General features: G+C 44.1%; 1 protein-coding gene across 1 annotated transcript in view; it reads left to right on the top strand.

The window, feature by feature from the left end:
* Positions 1-26,549, top strand: part of PTPRN2 (protein tyrosine phosphatase receptor type N2) — a 2,458,064-nt gene that overhangs the window by 324,128 nt on the left and 2,107,387 nt on the right. Inside the window, exon 2 of the mRNA XM_078663270.1 lies at positions 25,049-25,099. Within this exon, the coding sequence (XP_078519396.1) occupies positions 25,049-25,099 (51 nt within the window). The remainder of the gene's footprint in view (positions 1-25,048; positions 25,100-26,549) is intronic.

The following is a 26,549-nucleotide window of genomic DNA, read 5'->3' as shown; positions in this document are numbered from 1 at the left end:
CACTAAACCATGTGTTTAATGTATGTATTTTACTGGCTATTTCGCAGGGTGTAGTCCCATTGGTTTTATGGGGTATTGCTTTTCTACTACATTCTAAATGTAATATCTCTTTTCCCGGGGACTGCGTCCCACTCCGCCACCCGAAATTCGGGCCCATTTTGACATGAATGCGCGAGTGAATGCTATTATTATCCAGGTGATTTGCAAACATATTCAGTTACCATATTTGGTGTAATGCCTTAAATGTAACCTGAGCTTAAGTGTCATGTCTTCATTGCCTATGAGGCGAGGACATTAAGGCTGGTTAAGCAATATATTGCATTCTGTCTGTCAGCCGCAGGCCACTGCGGTCCGCATCTCTGATGAGGCGGAGAATCGAAAAAAAATTGAATTGGTTGGAAATGGCAGCCTGATGAAAGGACGCCATCTTGTTTACGATATTCGGGGTGAATTATTGCGTGTAATATAAATAAAGTGTTCAGTGCTGGCTGCATTTGTGACTGTTTGAGCGATAGCGTGTACGTGCCTGTTGTTTTCATTTGTGGCCACCGGCGTAGCAAGATTCTAAGGGCAATTTACACAGACAGCACTTAGAGGCAGGTATTTGTTGTGATAGCATCCTCGCCATATTAGTATCAATTTGTAATGTCTTCTTTATATAGCAGATTATTGTTCTCTGGCTAGTATTTGTTGTTTTACAATTAGTTATTGCATGCAAACCTTTGTCAGCAAGAAAAAAATGCTGAAAGCCACATACACTAAAAGAGGTACATTAGATTAATTTAAAGCAGTAATTGGAAAATAAGACATCACAAATACCAAAATGCTGTTTTAAGAGACCCTTATAGTGCAGTTCCTTGTAGGCTTTTAACTACAAATAGGGCACTATGCAAGTGCGTATTATGTACCTATGATGAGATTTGGTTCCTGGAAGCACCATGATTCCAACAGAGTCCTGTTGAATATTTTCCTGGGAGAGTCTCTATTGTGCAGTTCTTTGAAATCTATTAACTGCACATATGGTAATATCTAAGTACTCATTATGTACCCCACGATGTGTTTAGGTTCCAGAGTGGATGGTTTTAAAGCAAGAGCTTTACATTGCGGTAAACAGTCATGGAACTAGGTAGGAAAGCGGGGTGCTCATGGGAGCAGACTTTTCGTCACCTCTTCTTTTTTATCACCATTGACGCCTTATATGTGTTCTATAGGGTACTCCTATTGATGACCAGATTCCTTCCGTGATTTATTCTTGGAATGTTCTCTGGTCCAAATAAGTAGCTACAGGTACAGGGTAAGAGCATGAGCCATGCAGGGGTCCCCATGGACACACATGGTAATATTTGATAATGCATTATACTTACTAACCCCTTTGTGAGCTCTGGTCCTGTATAGGGTATTGAACGACGTGGGGTCTTACACTTGTACAAATTGGTGCTTAAGTAGTTGGGCGACTTTGAATGCTCCTTTAAGGTTTAAGACCAGCATGTTTTCCAATTAGTACCTGTGAGCATGTAGGCTGCACAGACATCCATCTCTAAGGGGACTGTGATGGAGGATTTGCTCTTCTATATAAATAAGAATAAGATAATAATGTGTTGTGTTTCAATGTGATACTCTTTCATAATACGGTCGCTTGTCTTCCACTGGTCCCGAAGAGGCATGGAAAGGGGTATAGGCCGAAACGTGTTGACCAGTGCCTTGTTGAAGGAAACAATAAAAGATAAACTTTATCTTCAATATTAACTTGGAATAGGTCATTAGAAATGCATAATTTGTTTCAAGCGTGACTTTCCTCTGGCTACCTCAAGGTGATTGATGTTCTCATAAGAGAAACATACATCACCTGCAATGTTTTGAAGAATGATCAGGATAGGCAAGAAATGACCATATAATGTGTACAGATGTTGATGTTTGATTTCTTGATGTGTTGATGTTTATATTTCAGTTTTTGGTACTTTATGAATTTAGTAGTGTAATGTTTTTTGTTTTGATGAATCATGTAAAGATACACATAATGTGATAGATGCATTCTTTTATATGATATTATTCTGAGTAAATACATGCAAGTATTCAAACCTAGATGTGTGGGGACTAGTCTGAGCTCAGCTTTATACATTTTGTTTTACGCAAAGAAATCAGTTATGTTTTGCATCAGTATTATTTGTAGTGATTGTTCCTTGCATCCTTAAGTCTTATTTCTTATGATAGTTGCCCAAGGTCATTGAAAGTTATTGGACACCCCCCTTTCTCTTCTTTTTGTTTTAAGAGACCCAGGTCCAGATTTACTGCGATTTGCATCGGGGTTGCATCACTTTGGTGGCGTGGACACCATGCAAATCCGTTTTACTAAGTAATGCAATGCAGCTTATAGGGATGCCTTGCAGTACTTTATGCCAGCTAGGCACGGCTTGGGTGGAACATGTAGGATGGTATCCCGTCCTGCACAGAAACAATCCTGTCTGTAAAGCAGACATCCCTGCAGCATGACACAACTGTGCCTGCATCGGCGCCAGGCAGCACACAACTAGTTTCCTCAGGTATGCTGGTCATTATATTATCCATACTGAACTTTTATTTAAGAAATCAGTGCATTCTTGGAAATGTTAATCCTAATCTTCTATTACCGAATATGTCTGTTACTAGTAAAGTTAAAGACTATACCTGCATGCAAGATGTTTTGTACACGTGGAGTGATCGAGGAAAGCTCAGTATGTTATATGTCAAAGAGATAAAGATTAAAGATTGAAAGGGGCAAGTTTAGCATTTTCATGGAAATTGAAGCATTCTCTCACTCGGTGATTTTTCCACCACCCCAATTCTGACTTTGTTAACTAAAGAGCTAAAGAGCAAGTGTGCAATATTTTGTCTAGCACATATCCGTCCCTCAATCCATCCTTCCTTCTATGTGTCCCTCTTTCCCTCCATGTGTATTTGCTAGTTTGTGTTTACCTCTATTTGTTTTTCTATTGCTCTGGGTGTGTCTTTATTATTGTCTTTGTTGACCTCGGTTATTTTCTGTGCATGGCTTTATGGTTATCCTTGTCTTGTTTTGACATCTCTCCAGCAATCCATCATGGTTCCCAAATCTGCATTGGGTCCTGATTTTTCAATTGTTTGTACCCTTCTATTGCTATCCACGTATTCCCCTTTCTTGCTACCTTCCCGTACTGTTTGCCACTTTTCTTGTTTGCTTCCTCCTTCCCAACTAGGAACCTAAAGTTGACTACTCTTTAGCACTCTGTTTAGAAGCTTTACAATCCATTATCATCCTTTCTCCTTACATCATTTTAGCTTTTCTGTCATCTTTTGTGCCTCATTGTTGCATAAAAAAACAATAAAACAATAAAAACAATGTAAACATATCTTTTGGTCTGTGTGGATGGGTGGCTGTGTACCTATAGGTGTGCTTGTTTGTTGTTTTCTCTGCACCGGGGGGTTTGCAGGGGTGCTAATCAGTGAGTGCATTGATACTAATAGATATATTTCTTTGCATCTGTGCTTTGTGTGTATCAGCTATCTCAAAGTATGCCTGGATGTTTTATGCAGTGACAGGTGCTGTCACACCAGGCACCAAGCTCGTCACGGTCTGCATTTTAACATATCTAATAGGTTTACAAGAGGTCTGGTGCAGAGCTCTTTGTGTGCCCAGCCAAATTCAGGAACCATAATAATGTCAAGATAACTCTGGTGATTAATGTGCTTGCTTGTGAGATCTGTGTTTTGTCTAGTCACAGTTCTGACTCATCATACTATACAACAGAGGGCTAATGGGTTTACTGCATGTGCGTAAAATGCAGATCTCAGTATTGTATTCTGTCCAAATAGGTCAGTGATTTACTGATATTGTCACAGTGATTCTTTTGTTACTTGGAATTGATATGTTGTAATCCTCCAAATATAGCACCGTGATCGATGAACCGGCATCAAAGATCTGCATGCAAACTGCAAGGCATCCGTTTATAATCTCAATGTTTTATTCCATCAAATCAAATTTTAGGGTTGCTAAAAAGGCTTCTGTTGGATGGTAATAATTTCTTATAAGTTAAAACATCCCTAAACACAGCCTTACCTTTTAAATCCTGAGTTTGTGTTTCCCCGACCAAGCACTCTTAACATACAATACCCAGTAGTATCGATTAAATGTGACTCCTACACCTTGTAGCCCTCCTTGTCTTATGTAACATTTCCTGTACATTGATTTACAAGCTTGTATTATTCATTGTCTCTGTATAATATTTGTCTGTGGCGCTTTGACACCCTACATTGGGATGGGTAGTGCTATAAAAGAAGTGAAAAGAGAGAGGATATGGAGAGATGAGGGGCACCGTGGTAGGATGGCAGTGAGGGAATCTGTAGGGAAGATTGACACACTGGGTGCACCCAGTCATAATACCAGCTATGGGTTGTGTGTCTATTTATGTCTGTGCATGCTCTATTAATGTCTGGCCTTACTCAGCCTACCCTGAGATACAAATGATAATACTAAGACCCACAACCTGACATAGAGCTTGAACAGTGTGTGCTGCAAAACAAAGTTCGGTCTTTAAATATTCATGTCCTTTAGGTTCAGGGACTTAAAGTGTGCCACAGCGCTGATGCTCCTCGATTTTGAGAAGTCCTTTGCAGGGGCGGCTCCTCCATTAGGGCAGAGGAGTGCCGCCCCACTGCTTTCTCACAGTGCGAGAAGCAGAGAATAAAATGGTATTTTAAATACAATTTTTTGTTTAAATTTCTTTATTGGTATTCTCTACTTTTTGGAATAGAGCTGTCATCATAGTCATGTACGATTAATATAAGCGTACCCCTACATGGGGAACGTTCCCATGGCACTACAGTGTCCCCTGCCGGGGTTGATCTTTTGATTAAAGTTTTGACTCCAAAATTTTAGTGAATGTTCAAATCTTCATTTTATTAGTTCATAAGGTGTTTAAAGTACATGTTGTTCAAATTGAGTTATTCTTCACTCCCAACATGTAAAACATAGATCCAATGCGTTTCTGGTAGTCATACCCTTCACCAGGGAACAGGTATCTGTAAACAAATAAATACGTTGAATACACGAGGAAACTAAAACATGTATGAGTAAACTGTGACCAATTGGATGTGTATTACATAAATGGTGAACTATAGGGTCAAGACTTGCTTAGTCCTTAAAAATTCTGCACCAGAAATACTCGGAAGGTGTTCAGTGAAATTCAGTGCTCAATACGTTGGTGGTGGTGGTGTCCGATGGTTAACAAGGCAAAACTGATTTGTATCAATATCAGCAGAAAAAACATGTGTCCAGCGTACGTGGTGCCGTCAGGTTAGTGTCCAACAAAACCGAAGTTCAGTGAGCGCCATGCATGCATGATCGTCGGAAAAAGTACCCGAGTATTAACGGGATAAAACATGTGAAACAATATAAGCGAGAGAACGTTTATAAAACGTACGTGATATCTTCAAGCTGGGGTCAAACGGACCCGGAATCAAGTTAGTGGCGAGCATTACGTGATAACAAGCATCGTCTGATTCTCAAAGTTAGTGATTTATGGTACAACCGGATTCAGTTAGTCATGGGTGTCCGGCTAAACAAACAGTGCGTTAACATCTGACACGATGTCTCATCAATGGTGTTAAAATATGCGGTATAGTCGGGGATGGTTACTTACTGGGATTTCCTCAGTCAAATGTTTGCTAGTCTCCGTAGTTCGCAGCAGGTGTGTTAGTCGAGCTTGAAGTAACGGAAGTTTATGTGGACGCAGAGTGCGTAATGAACATAAACAAAGGACTATAGGTGGAAGGTGCATAGTCGCCCTGTTAGAGTGGAATATATGAGTGAGTGTTGTCCTAACGCTCACTAAATAGACTCATGTGTGATATGTGCTGACATTGTTAAAACAAACGTATGATGTCTCTAGATACGAAAGTAACTCAAATGACAGAAATACAGGTTGTCAACATGATAAGCCTGGTGGGAAAAAGGATTATTGATGTCACATAGAAAACAACATAAAGTATACATATTCTAATGTAGGAGATCAGCCAGAGACTAAAGTGAATTAGATTACAAGTAACAGCTGTACTCCACTCTATCATTCATCCCGAAAGGTTTCAGGGTTTCCAGTCTATTAATCCAATAGCTCTCTCTTTGTAGTAGTTGCTTATTGTTGTCATAGTCATGTACAACATTTCCAAATGTATACATAATACATACAATACATAAATAATGGGTTATTGCATACATTTCTACAGGTTGTTATTGTTGCTAACATTACATTCCGTAGTGTTATGGTTTACATCTCGGTTGAGTATGCGCTCTGGGGTCCTAGTGTGCCATCGCTATTTTAAATTCCATTTTATTTTCTGCTTCTCGTGCTGCGAGAAAGCAGAATGCAGGGGTATGCCTGGTCGGGGCTGGTGAGAGGGCGGGTCGGGGAGGAGTGGCTTGCACCCCTCTGAGTACTCTGACTGTTTGGTCGGCCCTGGGGCTGACCAAAGCAGTCATGCACACTCTAAATTTTCACTATGTAGGCTGCATGCAGCCTACATAGAGATAATGGCCTCCCTACAGATGCCCGGCTGGGCGCTGTCCGGGACTTAACACCAATCACAACGCTGTGTGATTGGCTACAGGAGGGGAGAGAGCATTCCTGTTCAGGACCGGCCCAGGAGCAGAGGTGGCGTGGGACTGGGATCAGGTAAGTTTTAGGTTTATTTTACCCCCCCACCCGCAGTAACCCCTGCGTGATAACCCCCGCACGACCCTCCCTCTCCAACCCCCCACCCTCGAGAATTGCGAGCCACGACTGGGCCTTTGACTCCTTGGACAAGGCCTTTCTCCCGAAGGTGCTGGTCGAAATGGGTCTAGGCCGCAGGTCCTTATCTTATGTCTGGACCCTGTACTCTCAGGTCAAAGTGCATGTGAGGGAGAATGGAGTGGTCTCCCTCAGGTATACAATTAATCGGGGCATCAGATAGGGGTGCCCCCCACCCCTCTGCTCTGGCCATGGGCCCCCTAGTGAGTTGGATATGCTGCGACGCCCAGCTGTGCGGCTTTGACTCAAGGATGGCACTTGAAGACAGAATTACCCTCTACGCCAAGGACACCCTCTTGTCATGGCACAACTGACGAGGACCAGGCCCTGTCTCATGTTTATACTTGACACTTACGTGGGAGCATCGGGACTGCGGGTGAACTGGCCTAAGTCACTCCTGGTCCCCCTATGGGGGGTAGGGACAGAGAGACTTGGCACCCTGCCATACCAAACAAGCGCCTGAGTTTACATCATCTGGCGTTCCATGTGACATGGTAGCCGGACCTCGCATGGAGCCTCAACCTTCACCCCCTCACACCTAGGGTCCAAGTGGATCTCTACAGATGGATGGGGCTTTATTAGCATATCGCTCATAGGTGACGTTTGAATGGGTGACCACCTGAAATCCTTGCAGGATCTTCAATCAGAGTTCTCCCTTCACAAATCATTATTTTTCAGTTATCTCCAACCCTGACATGATCCCTCCAGCGACTGAGAGGCACTGGCCGGACCCCCAGATTTTAACCATCTGAAAGCCTGAATTCTCATGGGCTGACTTATTAGGGGTAGCATCTCCCATACCCAGACCCTGAAGGAATGATGGGAGGCATGGTTGAGGGCACTGGAGGAAGCTGACCTGGAGGGAGGCATGTATGGCACCCCGAAGCCTAGCAATTTCGACCCAGCTGTGCATTGTCCAGCTAAAATACCTACATTGTACCTACTATACACCCTATTGTTTATGGAAAGCCAATAAACTTCCAGACCTCAACTGTACCAGATGTTGTGGAGAGGTGGGGGACTTCTACCACATGGTATGAAAGTGCCCTATTATCCAGCCGTATTGGCTGTCTATATTCAAGACCCTGTCGAGGGTCCTGGGTCATCCGCTGGAGGCATTGCCCAGAGTCATGCTGCTCGGCCTAGTGGATGGGTTTGGAGGTGCAATAGGGGACCAAACCCTACTGGGTTTGGGTACATTGATGACTATAAAGAACATTGCTAAATATTGGAAGTCCCCCAAAGTAACGGAAGCTGAGCATAGACCGCTCCGCTAAATTGGAGGAACCAATTTATCTAGCCCGTGGATGCCCTAGAAAGCATCGGAAGATATGGGGGCAATGGTGGGCATACTATGGACTGTACTCTGCAAATGTGTGAACTCGAGCGGGTGGTTTAAATGTAGGTCTTGTACGGGTCCGTTATATGTGTGCTTGCTCTTTTTTCCTTATATTCAAACAAATAAAGTGTTTTTATCAAGCAAAAAATGCATATCCCTTTTCAGCTCAACATTGCAAAATTAGATATGACACTATTTTTGCAGTAGTTGCTTCCTTACTAACACGTTAAATGTTAAACATAAGCCAAGAGGTTCCCCAAAACATGCTCCCACTCAATGCTTAGTTTGTAAAAAAAAACAAAAATAAAAAATAAAAGCAGGGTTCCTAAGATTTTCTTGGGAACGATTTGCTAGCTCTGTTGAAAACTAAAGCTGTCTAGACTAGATTCTATCTGTTGCCTTTTACTTCTGCACCATAGACTTCCTGTGTCTCCATGTCACAGTTTTAAATACTTTTTTTAGCTCCTTCTTTCTCCCTTTTTCTGCTTTTCTTAATCAAGTTCTGGTTCAAAATATGATGATAAAATATAAGTTCTGGTCCACAAAAATGAGTGCCGGTGCCCACCACATGCAACCATTGGCACAAATTATGCACTGATCTCACATAATTTGCATTATATATTGTACCATTAAAATACTAAAAATTATCACCTAACATGGCTTTTTTCATAAAATGGATTGTTGTTACTCTATTGACACTGTATAAAATGGGACGTAAATGGCATCCCAGTTAAAATATATATAACCTGATTCTGAGCATTTGCATGGAACACCAACCTGCTGAGATATTTGTTTATTTAGTCGGAAAGACCAAACTTGCAAAGCCCTGACTTATGCCTACATCAATCTTCTACAGTTTGGAAATCACAAATCAATCTTTAAACCATCTCCTGATCACCCCAATCAGTGTATTGAAGTGTATGTAATATTTGACCGGACTGACAGAAGTATTTTATTGTGAACCTGCATTATAGTTTCTCACTTCTCAATTCACAAAATGAGTCGAAATTTAGTTGTGTAGGTTGACTTCTAGGTTTAAATGAAATCTCAAAGTTTCTTGGAATTCACAAGTTTCCAGTAGTAACCCTTGTAAGTTGAAACTGTTTCGTTACCCCTGGGACACTTCTGGAATTCATTTGTAATTTTCATTTTTGCCTGAGCAAATATTTGTGTTTCACTTAAAATTCCATGACCAATTGCAAATGCATTTGGTGACCTTTTTCCCTCTATAGACACAATATGTTTTCCTATGCAGAAACCCCCTTTCTCTATATGCTCACCAACTTCACTAGTTTTACCTCCAAGGTGGCAAACTTTGCTCTGGCTGACAGGCATTTTTGATTAACACATGTAAAGCGCCTGGCTGCCTGATCTTGACATGGTGATTGCTTGCCAGGCTGGCTTTTGCTCAACCTGGCTGACAATATTCTTAGTTTGGAAAAATGAGAGGGCTAGAGCCCTGGCACCCATAATGAGGGGCCGGTACTGGCACACACATGTGTAATCTTGGTTGGAATATTTCATGTGCTGTGCGCATTATCAGTTACATGAGTATATAATGCTGCTAAAATGGATCAGTGAGTTAAGGCTTGCTGCTGACATCTGCAAATGGTGAAGAATCTTCCTAACCTGTGTCAGCTGGGGCTTTTCTTCTTCAAGCTCTCCCTTACATTGAGTGGAAGCAAAGAAGATGCAAGCGAAGAGCACATGGGTTACAAAAGTAGATGGACATGGAAAACCTGGTGAGCGATAATTTGTATCTGGGAGAGGCAGTCTGCAAGGTTTTCTAGGGTCATTGTGTAATCACCAAATCTGGAAAGTATTTGCTTGTTGTCAAAACACAATTAAATGTCAAATTTTGAATCTGAATAAAACTGGCCAGTGGAATGAGATTAGAATTAAAGTGAAAGGCAGCATAATGATGATCTTTAGAAATACTTACATTATCGGTCCTTTCTCAGAGTAGAACACCTCTGGTGTGATTGTTTTTTTTTTTACAGGAGTGGTTTGAACGGGGCAGGTTCAGTTTCAGTCATGTGAGTTGCTTGTGATGTTGCACTAATGGTGCACAGTGTTGATTGTACCCTATGTATCCTGTAGAATTAGAGTGTGATAATATTTCTCATCACTGGCTTTCATTGCTGTGCCTTGGCCAGCATCCTGACTGGGTACTGTCTAACAGTGGGTTTCACCCTAGACAATTATTATTGAACTGTTTTGGCCATTTATTCTGCCGATTTGACGAAGGGCCTGATAACGAGTTTGGCGGGGCGGTGCTGGGTCTGCCCCACCGCTGCACCGCCAACCCCGTGGTCGAGTCACCCGTCAGATTACGAGTGCTTCTCATGTCTTGCAGGCTTTTTTATGCTCCCACAGCGGTTCCCTGAAAATGGGCAGCACAAAAACTGTTCCTGCACCCCATGGACTAATATAGTCATCCCTGCAAGAGCTGAGGTGCATACATGTTCCCCCTGCATGCTCCCCATGGAGTAGAGGCACAAGGGGGCATGTAGGGACATTTGTTTCCTCTCCGCCATATGAAAACGTAGTGGAGAGGAAATTTATAAAATGCTTGGTGGGACGGCAACGATCCCGCCAAGCATATTGCAGCCTCTACCCCGCTGCACCACCACCAGGGAATGGCAGTTCCATCTGGGCTGTGGCAGGGCAATGGAGGTCCGACAGCTCTAATTGTAATAGGCTGATCAGAGGACCACCATAACAGTGTCCTCACAAGTCTGTAGTTCTGTGAACCGCCAGAGTCATAATTGATCCCTAAGAATGTTTGGTGACTTGCCATGGTGGTCTTTCAAGGGTGTTTGTGTCCTCTACTTTTATTGCTGCGGGGACTCTTCCATGTCTGCCTATGGCATTTATGGTCAGAAATGACCAGTCCTATGCATGGTATCCATTTGTTGATTATAGATACTTGGCCGATGTCTTGCATTGGGTATAGTGCTAGGAGTCCACAGCTGCCTTAATACGTTTGCTCTCAGAGTTCAGTGAATTGTTTGAGGTTGCAATTAGCTCAGGAGCCAAGGTGCTTTGTTATGGCAATGTTTGGACAAAATATTGAGTCCTATATATTGTATCAACAAAATATTATGTCATGACTATCGGTGAGACGAATATTGTGAAGGTAAGTTTCTATGGAAAAGCAAAGTTTTACTATATTTAGCGCTACATATATGTACTTTGACAATATATATATCTTCCAAGGTACGTAGATGGGGATTTAAGAATAGTAAATCTATACTTACCTACTTGCACTTACCTTCTCAATATTTTGATCCTCAATATTTTTTTTTTATTTAAATAATTTTTATTGGAGTTAAAAAGAGAGTACCAAGATTACAATCAGTATAAGGAAATAGCAAAAATACATATCTTAAAGGTAAAAAGATAAAAAATATGTTACTATTATGATAAAAAGAAATCACTCTAAAATGCACTCTTATACTATAAGGTAAGTAAAAATAGAGTAGAGTACCTATCTTAACATTAGTTAGTCATTTATATATTTTAAGACAGAATAAAAGGGGAAAGGGACGGGATAGGAAAGGAATAGAAGAAGAGGAGGGAGAGAAAAGGCAAGGAAAAAAAGATAGACAAATAGAAATTAGGGTAAAGATAAGTGTGAAGATAAAAAAGTAGTAAAGGGTAAACAAAATAAATCAGATTTAATTTTCGGAGATAACAGTGAAGGTGAAGAAGTTGAAATTCTATGCTCATCACAAATAAAATTCCACCATGTTAACATGCATATTTTAGGATTATCTTTCCAACAAGTAAGAATAATCTTAAAAGCAAGAGCAAAAAAAGGTCAAATAACTTCGATTTTGAAGACTTGTCATGAAATCAACAGACTTAATTCCAAGAAAAACATGTTGAATTGATAATGGAATACAACATTGAAATATCTTAGAGCATTTAGACCAAATGGATTTTCAAAAGTTAAAAACATTAGGGCAATAATATATTAAATGAAGTAATGTACCAGTAGAGGAAAGACATGACCAGCAAAGAGGTGAAGTAAAGGGATTGATTTTATGGATAAAAACGGGGGTATGAAGCACTCTAATGTATAGGAAAAATAGGGTTTGAGTAATACTGGCAGCTTTGGAGGTAGTAAAAATTTTGTGCCTTAATTTATGCCATTTTTGAGTTGAGAGGGACATCGAAAGGTCTTGTTCCCATGCTGTTTCAATTGAGGATTTTAGTCTATCAGAGATAGGAGCGGATACAAGTTTATATATGAGAGAAGCTTTAGGGTTAAACTCAGAAGTAATATTGTATAAAGGAGTCAAGGGAGTAAATGGAGAAGAGTCAACAGGAAAGGTTTTGGTTAATAAAAAAGATTGAAGTACCTGTGATAATTGGGAGTATCAGGATAAGCAAGAAAAAGGAAGACCATAACATTCATATAATGTAGTGAAGGGTATAATAGAATTTTGAGATACTAATTGGTGAACATATAATATACCCTTTTCTTTCCAATGTTTAAAATAGATGATTTATGGCAAAACTTAATAAATGTATTGTAACGGACAGAGGAGGCAAGAAAGGCTTGATAAAAATCAGAGCTAAAAGTGAACAATGAATGTAATAGATGTTGGGAATATTTTAAGATAGGATGTTTGGAGGTAAAAGCGCAATTGGTCATAAAGATAATATTGTAAAAAGAAAATTCATGTAATAGAGAATGTTCAAAATGAATCCAGACGAGTCTTGATATTCTCTATTTGAAGCATAAATTTGTCTAATTAAAAAAGCAGTATGATATAGTTTAAAATTAGGAGACCTACGCCCCCTTCATTTTTTGGTTTGATTAAATTGGATAAGGCAATACGGGCAGGTTTATTATTCCAAAGAAATTTGGAACAGGGAGAATTCATTTGAGTAAAGCCATAATTAGGAATTTTAAAAGGTAACATAGAGAACAAAAACAGAACGAGAGGTTCAATCATCACTTTGATAGTATCCAATCTACCCCACCAGGATAAATGGAGAGGAGACCAAGAAAAGAGTGAGTTTTGAATCTTACGTTTTAGTGCATTAAAATTGTGAGCGAGAGTGTGACAGATGGTAGGTGAGAACCAGACACCTAGGTATTTAATCTTGGTGGACACCACATAAAATTGGTATCAGAGAACATACATTGATAATAAAAGGAGTTTAAAGGTAAAATCTCAGTTTTAGAGAAGTTTAATTTGTAAACATATATTTTAGAATATAAATCAATCTCCTGTAAAAAGGGAGGTAAGGAGGTCAAGGGATTTGAGAGATAGACCAAAATATCGTCTGCATAAGCAGATCGTTTAGTTTCATAGGAATTGTGTTGGAAACCTGTTATAGAAGTTAAATAAGGGGATAGAAATCGACTGACAGAAACACAAGCACATGGTTCTGAGTATAATAGCTTGATAAATTAAATGAATTTGGGGCCAAACCAAACCAATGAAGAGTTTTAAACATAAATTGCCAATTTATACAGTCAAATGCTTTTTAAGCCTCAAGAGATAATGCAGCAAAAGGATCAGTATACCTTTTCCCCAATGTAAGAATATTGGCGAACATCCTAGCATTATGTGAGGTAAGCCTACCTTTAATAAAACCAGACTGTTCAGGTTTAATAAGAAGGGGAATAACATTTTCTTATCTAGAGGCAAGATTTTTTGCAAATATTTTGCAATCTTAGTTAATTAATAAAATTGGGTGGTAATTTTTTATACAGGGTTTAATCCTGATCAGGTTTGGGAATAATTACAATGAGAGCATCTAAGAAGGAGCCTTCAGACTTCTATAGAAAAGAGGTAAAAGCTCAAGTACATGTGGTGCAAAAATAAATGAAAAAGAGGCAATACGTTGTATGGAAAAACCATCTGGACCAGGAACTTTAGCTCTCTTCAAAGATTTGATGGAATCCAAAATCTCCTGAAGAGTTATATCTTTTTCAAGGAGAGCCAGAGTGTCCGCTATGGTGGGAGGAGAAGGGAGATCGTTAAAAAATGACTGGCTGTGATATTCAGGGGATGGGTATCTTCCGTGTCTAGGAATTATAATAGGACTGAAAAGCATTAACAATGTCTGAATCAGATTGTAGTATATTGTTAGTAAGGTCATTTCGAATACTTTTCTTTTCCGATTTGACTTTAAGATAGTTTGCCATCATTTTACCTGCTTTATTCTGTCACCCATGATATTTGGATTTTATTTTAAGTAGGATGTTGCAAGCCTCAATTGTAGCCAGCTTGTTCAAAGTGGATTTAGGTTTTATATGGTCTTGTAGGTAAGAAGGAGATTTAAAGTAAAATAAGTATGTTCAAGAGTCTTAATGTGTTTGAGGGTGGAAAAGTATTGGCAATTCAGCAACGCTTTCCTTCTTGTAGTGTAAGCAATTGTAAAGGGTCTAAAAATAGTATTTAAACGCATTCCAGTTATTATGGACAGAAGTGTCACTGGGTTTGTTCAACTCAAAAAATTATTTTATAAAGGAAGTAGCTTCTAAAATAACAGTTTGATCAGATAGTAAGGAGTTGTTGAATCTCCATTGAGCATGTTTGAGAGTCACAAGAGATAAATCAAAAGAGGATAAAACAGGGGCATGATCAGAAATAAAAATGGAGCCAGTCTCTGAAGATTGGATGGAGGGGAGTAAGGATTTAAAGATCAAAATATAATCAATTCAAGAATTTTTTTGATGAACATTTGAAAAAAATTTAAATTAAAATGTATCCGGGTTATTAGTTTTCCATACATCATAGAGTGGACGAGAGGCAATAGCAGATTGGAATGCTTTATGTGATTTAAATTTTCAATTAGATTTCCTGTCAGAAAAAAAAGTGTCTAGCCAATCATTGAAATCGCCAGCAACAATAATATTAGGATTAGTAATGGAGGACAATTTTAATTAAATGTTATGCCAGAAATCTGGATCAGACCTAACCGGTCCATAAATATGTTAAAAAGTGACCTGTGTATTATAGATAGTTATGTTATGTTAATAATTTCTTATATAGCGCACGTTCACCAACTGGTTTCTTGGCGCTGAATATAGCCTGTACCTGAACCTGGAGTGGCTTACGCATGGGCCTGTGAGAACAGCCAAGTTTTTAACAATTTCCTCAATCAATCAATCAATCATTGGCACTTATAGAGCGCGCTACCTACCCGTAGGGTCTCAAGGCGCTGGGGGGGGGGGGGTGCCGCTACTGCTCGAACAGCCAGGTCTTCAGCTTCTTCCTGAAGGAGAGGTGGTCTTGGGTCAGGCGCAGGTCGGTCGGGAGGGAGTTCCAGGTCTTGGCGGCCAGGTAGGAGAAGGACCTTCCTCCTGTAGTCGCTCTTCGGATGCGGGGGACGGCGGCGAGGGCGTGGTTGGCTGATCGTAGGTGGCGTTTGGGAGCGTAGAAGTTGACTCGGCTGTTGAGGTAGCTCGGGCCTTGGTCGTGTAGGGCTTTGTGTGCGTGGGTGAGGAGGCGGAAGGTGATTCTTTTGTTGACGGGGAGCCAGTGAAGGTCTCTCAGATGTCCGGAGATGTGGCTGGTTCGTGGGATGTCGAGGATGAGTCTGGCTGAGGCGTTCTGGATCCGCTGGAGTCTCTTCTGGAGCTTGGCGGTGGTCCCGGCGTAGAGGGCGTTGCCGTAGTCCAGTCGGCTGGTGACGAGGGCCTGGGTGACGGTCTTCCTGGTCTCGGTGGGGATCCACCAGAAGATCTTCCGTAGCATGCGTAGGATGTTGAAGCACGCCGAGGAGACGTTGTTGACTTGCCTGGTCATGGAGAGGGAGGAGTCCAGGATGAAGCCCAGGTTGCGTGCATGGTCTGTCGGTTTGGGTGCGGTGCCCAGGGCGGGGGGCCACCAGGAGCCGTCCCAGGCGGAGGGTGAGGAGCCCAGGATGAGGACCTCCGTCTTGTCGGAGTTCAGTTTCAGGCGGCTGGTCGTCATCCACTCGGCTACCTCTTTCATCCCTTCGTGCAGGTTGGCTCTGGCGGCGGCGGGGTCGTTCGTCAGGGAGAGGATCAGCTGGGTATCGTCGGCGTAGGAGATTATGCTGAGGTTGTGTTTGCGTACGATGGCCGCGAGGGGGCTCATGTAGACGTTGAAGAGGGTGGGGCTCAGAGATGATCCTTGGGGGACGCCGCAGATGACTTCGGAGGCCTCTGACTTGTACGGTGGTAGGCGGACTCTCTGTGTTCTTCCGTCGAGGAAGGAGATGATCCATTCCAGTGCCTTCCCCTGGATTCCGGCGTTGTTGAGACGCTGCACTAGGGTGCGGTGGCAGACCGTGTCGAAAGCCGCGGAGAGGTCTAGGAGGATGAGGGCCGCTGTTTCTCCATTGTCCATCAGGGTTCGGATGTCATCGGTGGCGGCGATGAGGGCGGTCTCGGTGCTGTGATTGGCTCGGAAGCCGGACTGTGAGGGGTCGAGGGATCCGTTCGTCTCGAGGAAGGCGGCCATCTGCTTGTTGACGGTCTTCTCGATGACTTTGGCTGGAAACGGGAGGAGCGAGATGGGGCGGTAATTCTTGAGGTCGGTGGGGTCCGCTGTTGGTTTCTTGAGTAGAGCGCTGAGTTCGGCGTGCTTCCAGCTCTCCGGGAAGATGGTGGTGTCGAAGGATGTGTTGATGATGTCTCGCAGGTGGGGTGCGATGACAGCGTCGGCCTTGTTGAAGACGTGGTGAGGGCAGGGGTCGGTCGGTGATCCGGAGTGGATGGAGTTCATCGTGCGGATGGTGTCTTCGGTGCTGATCGGGGTCCAGGCGTGGAGGGTGGTGGTGGGGGGTGGTTGTTCGGTCCTGGTGTGCGTTGGTTGGTTGTTGAAGCTGTTGTGTATGTCCGCGATCTTGTTGTGGAAGTATGAAGCGAGGGAGTTGCAGAGGTCTTGCGATGGGGTGATGTTGTTGTTTCCTGCGCTGGGGTTGGAAAGCTCTTTCACGATGTTGAAGAGTTCCTTGCAGTTGTGTGCGTTGTTGTCCAACCGGTCCTTGAATGCTGTTTTCTTGGCGGCGCGGATCAGCTGGTGGTGTTTCCTGGTGGCAAGTTTGAAGGAGGTCCTGTTGTCTGGTGTCGGTTCCCTTCTCCAGACTTTCTCGAGGGCTCGGCAGTTCTTCTTGGAGCTCTTGAGTTCGTCGGTGAACCATGGGGCCTTCTTGCTGCCGGGTCTGCTAGGCGGGGTCCTCAGTGGGGCGAGTTCGTCCGCGCAGTTGCTGATCCACTTCGTGAGGTTGTCGGTGGCCTGGCTGGGGTTCGCTGAGCTGGCAGGAGGGTGCTGGCTCAGGGAGGTGGCGAGCTGGTCTGCCGTGATCTTGTTCCAGCTTCTGCGGGCGGCCTGTTGCTGGTGTTGGTGGGTCGTTGTTCTCTTGAAGGTGAAGTGGACGCAGCTGTGGTCCGTCCATTGAAGCTCTGTGGCGTGGCTGAAGTCGATGTCTGTGCTGGAAGAGAAGACTGCGTCGAGTGTGTGTCCGGCGAGGTGGGTGGGGGTGGACACCAGTTGCTTGAGTCCCAGGTTGGCGAGGTTGTCGAGCAGGGTGCTGGTGTTGCGGTCGTTGTTGTTCTCCAGATGGAAGTTGAGGTCTCCCAGGAGGATGTAGTCAGCGGAGGGGAGGGCATGCGGGCTGACGAAGTCGGCGATGTCCTCGCTGAATTGCGTGCGTGGTCCAGGGGGTCGGTAGATCAGGGTGCCTCTGAGGGTGGTGTTCGGGTTGGTGTGGATCTGGAAATGCAGGTGTTCGGCGCTGGTCAGAGTGTTGTCGATGCTGGTCGTAAGACGGATGGTGCTCCTGTGGATGATGGCGATGCCTCCTCCCATCTGGTTGGCGTTTCGGTCCCTCCGGACGATCTTGTAGCCCTCTGGGATGGCGATGGCGATGTCAGGAGCTGACGAGGCGTTCATCCAGGTCTCCGTGAGGAAGGCAACGTCAGGGGCTGTGGTGTCTAGGAGGTTCCAGAGTTCGATGGCGTGTCTGTGGACGGAGCGGGTGTTGAGCAGGATGCACTTGAGGTGGGTGCTGCTGGTGTTCGACTTGGCGGGTGCTGGTGCGGGGCAGGTCCGGGTGCAGGTGAACTTGCAGGCGTGGCAGCTGAAAGGTCCGTGGGTACGTCGTGGAGTGGCTTGGTGGCAGTCTGGAAGTCGGCCGGTGTTGAGTGCTATGAGGGTTGCGGCGGAGTACGTCAGGCGGGTAGGTCGGGGTCTTCGTGGGCCAGGGGTCCTGGCGCTGGTCGCGATCCGGTCGCGGACGGGCGCAGACGGGCTTACCTTTGGCGCGCCTTCGGTGCACAATCGGCGCGCCCGCTGCGCGTGACCGCTGCGCGTTCGCACGGTCGCCATTTAAGGCGAAGTGCGCGGGTGGGCGGAGCAGCTGGGAGGCGGGAGCGGGGAGGGAACAGAAGAGAAAAGGGGCGGGGCCAATGGCGGTGGCGGGAAGCGAGAGCGGAGGGCGGCGAGGTAGGCGGGCAATCAGGAAGGAAACTGGACACGGCACAGAGGATGCAAATTAAATTAACAGGCACAAATGGAGGGCAAAACGAAGGAAACAGAAGGAAAAACGGAGTTATGGCAGAAGGAAATGCAGGCACAAATTACGGGCAAAACAAAGAAAAACAGCTAAATAAACGAGCAGACGGCAAAAATAAACAAGCACAAATATAAGGCAAAACAACTGGTAAACCAGAGGGGAGCGACCACGGCGTCAGCGAGGCCGGCGGCGAGGCATAGGGCAGGCAGAGGGAGACACACGCAGCAGCTGGTGGCCGTGCGGCGCGGGGGTGTCCCACAAATGGGTCACACTCACCTGCGTCGCACGGTCGCCATTTAAGGCCAAGTGCGCGGGTGGGCGGAGCAGCTGGGAGGCGGGAGCGGGGAGGGAACAGAAGAGAAAAGGGGCGGGGCCAATGGCGGTGGCGGGAAGCGAGAGCGGAGGGCGGCGAGGTAGGCGGGCAATCAGGAAGGAAACTGGACACGGCACAGAGGATGCAAATTAAATTAACAGGCACAAATGGAGGGCAAAACGAAGGAAACAGAAGGAAAAACGGAGTTACGGCAGAAGGAAATGCAGGCACAAATTACGGGCAAAACAAATAAAAACAGCTAAATAAACGAGCAGACGGCAAAAATAAACAAGCACAAATATAAGGCCAAACAACTGGTAAACCAGAGGGGAGCGACCACGGCGTCAGCGAGGCCGGCGGCGAGGCAGAGGGCAGGCAGAGGGAGACACACGCAGCAGCTGGTGGCCGTGCGGCGCGGGGGTGTCCCACAAGTGGGTCACACTCACCTGCGTCGCACGGTCGCCATTTAAGGCCAAGTGCGCGGGTGGGCGGAGCAGCTGGGAGGCGGGAGCGGGGAGGGAACAGAAGAGAAAAGGGGCGGGGCCAATGGCGGTGGCGGGAAGCGAGAGCGGAGGGCGGCGAGGTAGGCGGGCAATCAGGAAGGAAACTGGACACGGCACAGAGGATGCAAATTAAATTAACAGGCACAAATGGAGGGCAAAACGAAGGAAACAGAAGGAAAAACGGAGTTACGGCAGAAGGAAATGCAGGCACAAATTACGGGCAAAACAAAGAAAAACAGCTAAATAAACGAGCAGACGGCAAAAATAAACAAGCACAAATATAAGGCAAAACAACTGGTAAACCAGAGGGGAGCGACCACGGCGTCAGCGAGGCCGGCGGCGAGGCAGAGGGCAGGCAGAGGGAGACACACGCAGCAGCTGGTGGCCGTGCGGCGCGGGGGTGTCCCACAAGTGGGTCACACTCACCTGCGTCGCACGGTCGCCATTTAAGGCCAAGTGCGCGGGTGGGCGGAGCAGCTGGGAGGCGGGAGCGGGGAGGGAACAGAAGAGAAAAGGGGCGGGGCCAATGGCGGTGGCGGGAAGCGAGAGCGGAGGGCGGCGAGGTAGGCGGGCAATCAGGAAGGAAACTGGACACGGCACAGAGGATGCAAATTAAATTAACAGGCACAAATGGAGGGCAAAACGAAGGAAACAGAAGGAAAAACGGAGTTACGGCAGAAGGAAATGCAGGCACAAATTACGGGCAAAACAAAGAAAAACAGCTAAATAAACGAGCAGACGGCAAAAATAAACAAGCACAAATATAAGGCAAAACAACTGGTAAACCAGAGGGGAGCGACCACGGCGTCAGCGAGGCCGGCGGCGAGGCAGAGGGCAGGCAGAGGGAGACACACGCAGCAGCTGGTGGCCGTGCGGCGCGGGGGTGTCCCACAAGTGGGACACCCCCGCGCTCAGGAGGCTGTTACAAGATCGGATTTCAAGAGGAAGGGAGTTCCAGAGTTTAGGAGCCAGAGTCTCAAACCTGCAGCCACCCTGCCGTTGTAGTTTAAATGAAGGGGTGACCAGAAGTTGCAGGCTCGTAGAACGAAGGGTGCGGGAGGGGGTGTACCTAGGTAAGAGACATTTAATGAATTTGGGGCTGTGATCGTGAAGGGATTTAAAAATAATGCAGGCCGTCTTAAATACAGTGCGTTGGGAGATAGGAAGCCAATGAAGTTTTCTCAGCAGGGGTTTGGCGGAATGCCATCTTGGTTGTTGATGGATTAATCTAGCCGCCTGGTGCTGGACTAGCTGGAGGCGCTTGCTGAGATAGAGCGGTAAGCCAAGGTAGATAGAGTTGGCGTAGTCCAGGTGAGATAAAACCAAGGCTATCACCATCTGAATCAACGCCGAATGAGTGAGCATGCGACTGATCTTCCGAATCCTGCGCAGCTGAAAAAAACAGGTAGATACCACTGTGCCTACATGGGTTTTCAAAGATAAATCATTGTTGATGGTCACCCCTAGACTTTTTACTGAAGGGGAGGTAATGGGGGGAGAGCCGAGTTCTGTGGGCCAATAGTGAGGGCCCCAGAAGGTTTGGCTACTCCCATTCAGAATGATCTCGGTCTTGCCAGGGTTCAGCTTCAGGTGGTTTAAGTCCATCGACTGGCGGATGTGGAGCATGGTACCCTGGAATTGCTGGATAGATTCAGGGGAGTTATCGATCGTAAAGATCAGCTGCAGGTCATCAGCATAGTTGAAAGTGACAGTTTTGTTGGCCTTCAGAGACTTAATCAGAGGTAGAAGATACAAATTAAATAGCAAAGGGGAGAGTGAGGATCCCTGAGGGACCCCAGAGGACGTGAATAAGTGAATAAGATAGTGGCGTTAAGTAATACCCATTGTCCATTCGTATAACATTCAGTTGATAGAATTAGAATTTTTAGTGATCTGTGTCATAATATAGCAACACCACCCTTATGGTTAACAGCAGGAGAAAAAATAACTTGACCCACCCATTGACGTTTAACCTTAAGTGATTCAGCATTGTTACAGTGGGTTTCTTGCAAAAAGGCAATCTGACAATTAAGTTGCGATAAATGTGAGAGTACATTTCATGGTTAACAGGATGACCCAGATCACAGACGTTCCATGAGACAACATTAAACATGTGGATGAATAAAGACAGGGATACAGGAACATTGGTGACAAACCACAAAAACAACAATGGAAACAAAAAGACACAATGCGCCAATAATCGAATGACATGGAGGTACTACCAAAATAAGAAAGAAGAAAAATAAATAGACACTTATACAAATATAGAAAAAGGAAGAGGGAGAGAAAAAGGAAGAATAGAATGGAAAGGAGAGTAGAAAGAAAGAGGGAATGAGAGAAGAATTAAAGAGATAGGAAAATAAAGAGACAGATCAAGGACATAAAGCCAGAACAGAAGGAAGGGGAATAAGAAATGAGAACCAGGCATGTCAGCACCCAGAAGCAAGAACAAGATCGGAGAGACAAAAAATAGAAAAAATTCAGGCCCACCACTTGTTCCATTTCGATCATTTTGCCTTCCATAGTGATCCAGTGGTCTTCAATTTGTTGCAGTTTTTTATTGGTAATATTCATTTTAAATCTGTTTAAGGGTACGTACTTCATCTAAAATCGTATCTAAGACCAGATCAGGAGACGACCGGATCGGAGATAGAGGATCATTTTTGGCGCTTTTAGGTTTAGTAGCAGAGGAAGATGCTTTAGAAAGATTAAGGGAGTCGCTGGACATCTTAATGATGTGCACCAGTCAATGAGAGAGCTTTTAAGAGGTCCATATAATAGATTACTGGTGAGAGAAAGTTCAGTTGAGTTGTGTGAGGATACAAACATTGTGGGGAGGAGAAGGACGATTAATTATATGTAACAGGCATACGTTTTCACAGCAGGTTGTGGAGCAGAGAATTTATGGTAGTTCCCACGGGCTTGCAAAACATGCATGGAAACAGGGAACAGAAGACCTCCTGAAATTCTGCCCCACAGCTTACAGTCCCACATTCACATCACTTCAGGTTCAATCCCATAAGAGAGCAAGTGCATCTAATCCACAATGCCAATAAATTCAGCTATTATATATCACAGGGGCAATAGGCATAAAGTAGGCTAGAGACAAAGCAGGGCAGACCATTTGTAGAAGTCTCTGAGAAAGAAGGGCATAACGTATAGCAGGCATACAATTGAGAGTTCGGGCTTTACAGTGATAAAACATAGTTGGCCAGAAATGAAGAAATAATGACTTGAGGAAAGAGGGCAGGCTCACCCAAAGCGCTGGCAACAATTCTGAGATCGAGAGCGGCGAGCCGATAAAATGGCAGGCGCTCGCATGTGAGGGAGAATGTCGTCACTGCAATAAAAAGAGCAGGACTAATCTTTATAAGCTCCCGCCTGCTGCAAGTGCGCAGAAACAATGCGAGGCACAAGATCAGCTTAGAGAGCTCTGGCCATGGTCTCGGAGGGGCCGAAATCAAGTTGTTAGCTCCATGAGGAAATGCAGTCCGCCTGTTTTTAGCCTCAGTGCAGAAGCCACGCCCCAAACCTCGATATTTTTGACACAATATTTTGTGCATACTGTCAGTGGTTCGTTTTTAATGTTGTCCAATACTTTTGTATTTTTGCATCTAAACAATGAGCTTGCCATTGAGGAATATCTATGTGTATGTCATCAGTCAGTTTAGTCCTTTTCCAGTTTGAGAAGAATTGGGTTGCTACATCTTAGTTTTGTTTTTGAAAAGTCATCGCGAGTGCCTCTTTTATTTTAGGTATTTTTGGCCCTCCTTACATGTTGATGGCCTACGATAAAACAGTTCCCATCTCTCCCGTTTACGTTTATTTTGTTCTCCCTCTACAGCATTAGCTCAGGCAAGGGACATACATTCCCTCCGAAGGAATACTGGCTAAACAATTTAGAGCTCATTGCTCCCTTTCTGAGCAGACCTGTGTTTGTTCCAAATGCAGTCAGGATTCATGGCTTATTGGCTTCCCCAAGAGAAGTCGCTATCAGGTGCTCTTGAAGTCACAATTACCTTCATTCTGCTCGGCCACCGTGGAGGTTTCTCTCTCCAGCAATTGTCCATGCAGTTGTCTCATTTGATCCACTGCTTTACCTCGTGCCAACTTCACTCTGGGTTGCTTGAGCATGCCAAACAGTGACATTTCACCACAACTCTCCAGCACCACATGATCTTATGTACCCTTTCTCATCTCAACGTCTGGGTCTCTAATATGGGCATTGTGTAACAAAGAGGAAGAGAGAGAAACACTAGAAAAAGCTAGACAGAAATTGAGAAAGAGAAAGCCAGAGAGAGAAGAAAGACTAATCATTCAGCTCCTGAGTTCAGTAGGCAGCGCCATCTTGAGATCCTTATGATGTTTGAGAGGAGGCACAGGCCTCAGGGTCTTGATGGCCTCTCCTAGAGATCAAATGTGATGAATTTGAATGCTGCTGTGCCTTCTCTTGTTGTTTGTCCTGCATAAGGGGATCCTTTCTCATATCTGACGCTCTTGGGCACATCGGTAGATGGAACCCAGTGTGGAACTCTAAAAAATCTGTCTCACAGTCAGGTTAGCTCTCCTCCTCCTGCCAGACATATGAATCATGTAATCCGAGGCGATGCGGCCAAATTGCCTATGTTTGACTATGGGACCAATGAATCAAGGCTCACCACCGAGTTTCTCAACTGTTCTTATTGAATTGAATTTGATTGTAGTTCTAAATTAAATACATCTCTGGACCACCTGGTTAATCTTCAGATCCGTTCCCAGAGAGGTATCAGTAAACGTGAGTTCGTCAATATGTTGTTATCGATCAGCGTACTATGTTCATGATTTAAGCACATGCATCATTCAAAGGTAATTGTGGAAAATCCACTCGTTTACCGTTTAAATCGCCCTCTCAATACATACGTACACTTCCATTTCCTTGTGTCCTTTCAACATGTACACCTTAGCAGTGAATATGTTTCCAATCTGAGATGCCTTCTCTGATGTGTCCATCTTTAATAAAATTGCTGCCTACTATGTACAATGGCTACCTATTTACTAGAATGAACAAAATGCGATGATGGAATGCCTGAAATAATCTCAGAAACTCATAATTCGTTGTGGATTCATTCCAGGCTAGCTGGGCGTAATCTAACTGCTCAGGCTTGCTGGCGCCTTCTGATGGTAAAGTCAAGGCTTAGTGGTCCTCGTCTGGAAAGGCACTGCAGAGATAAAAACAATGGAATGGAATGCGCCCAGAGCAATTGCCATACGCTTGTGCTACCTATTTGCTGTCGCCTGAAAACATTACATAACTTTTTCAATGTATAGAGGCAGGTAGATCATGTTTTTATAGGGCTGATGCCTTTTTTTGTTTGAGGATTGTATTTCAATTTCTCAGTCTTGTCGTTAAAGGTGACTGCATCAACACCTCTAAAGAAAAATAATGCATGGAATTATGTAAAGACAACCAACATGTATGATTGTGGCTCTTCTTTCGAAATCATGGCTGTCGAAATCTAACTGCGCACCACCTACATTATTGTAAGACCCAGTGATTGGAACGTGCATTCTAATACATTGACTGTCTTTCATTTGTTTTCAGGTTGCCTGTTTGAGGATGATCTGTGCAAGCCTTTTGAAATCTGCCTCAATGGTAAGTTCCAATTAAATGTTTTTTGTTTTGCCCACTTCTATTTTACTCCCTCGTGTACATTCCGGCATGTCCCATATGTGAAAGCAAACTATAACACTAGCCTAAAATAGTTGGTGCAGTTGATATGAAGCATTTCACTGAATGTGTATTAAGAGTAAAGCAATCAAAGAATAAACGTGAACATGTAACTGTTTCTGTGTTTCTGAGATTTGCTTTTTTAACACTCTAACTGCAGCTGTTTATGTCTGGTAATGTACTGCATGGAGATGGAAATATAAGCTCTATAGTCACCCGGGGGTTGGCATGGGCTTATATAAGCCTACTAATACCACTTAATTTGCTCACATTTTGAATGGCAACAAAGGACACGTAATTGTGGCATAGGGTATGCTTTGAATTTGAGAAGAATGTCATATGGTGTACTTCAAAAATGGTGTTGGTAGGACAAGACTCCTAGTGTGAGGGGAGAATAGCATGTATTATAAGAGTTAAAGACCCCCCAACTGTTAGAAATGCGACCATAGACGTCTGGAGATCTTGACAGAAGCATATTTTCATTTAACAATGACACTGCGGGGAAGATCTTTCAGCAGTTTTATTTGAGTGTACAATGTATATCAAAACATATATTCAAACATGGACATTTAAAATAAAGCACAACACAAGTGTCTATGTATTAACCAAATATCCTATTTTTGTGACTTATAGGCAACATTTATTTTTAAATGCAGGCATCAAGTTAAAGTGCCCTATGTTTAGACTTGTAGACAAAGTGAACATTCTAAACATAATGAAAAATTTCACCCTTGGAAAATCTAAAGTAAAATAAATCATTAGACCCAGAAGTTTGTATGCACTCTCAAAATCACTTACTAAGAAGTTGTATTGTGCTAAAATCACAAAATACTCGTAATTAGACCATTTTACGGCCAGTGTACCAGCGCAGGCTAAGAAATCACCCCCTATATAGTGTGTCAAGATTAGTTAGATAATATCCTTCAAAGGCCCTTACGATGCCCCACATTCTGCCACAAAGACGCGAGGGGTACCGTCCTTACTGGGTTCCATAATCAGGCAGCCATGGTCTTCTAAACTTATCACAGGTGCTCATGCATGCTAATTTGTCAGGAACACACATTTCCCAAACACCTGACTTCATTCCTAGAAAGTTGGCCAATGCTCCCTGTAATGCCGCGGAAACATGCGTATTCATTCCCCCTGCTGGTCAGCAAAGTTACAGCAGCTACACTTGTCCATGTGTCATCAAGGTGAAATTCCTCTTAGAGACAAAAATAAAGTATAATGTTGTCACTCGAAGGGGGAAGTAGGAGGAGGAGATTTGTCCTTTTGGTACCCCTGCCATTACAAAACCTTTGCTTCCCACCACGCAGACACCTTTGCACTATGGCGCAAGAATGTCTGGGTTGGCGCATAGCAGCCAAAGGTACGC

Source organism: Lissotriton helveticus, chromosome 10 (assembly GCF_964261635.1).
Source record: "Lissotriton helveticus chromosome 10, aLisHel1.1, whole genome shotgun sequence".
Lineage (NCBI taxonomy): Eukaryota > Metazoa > Chordata > Amphibia > Caudata > Salamandridae > Lissotriton > Lissotriton helveticus.
This window is presented reverse-complemented; position numbering and strand designations above follow the sequence as displayed.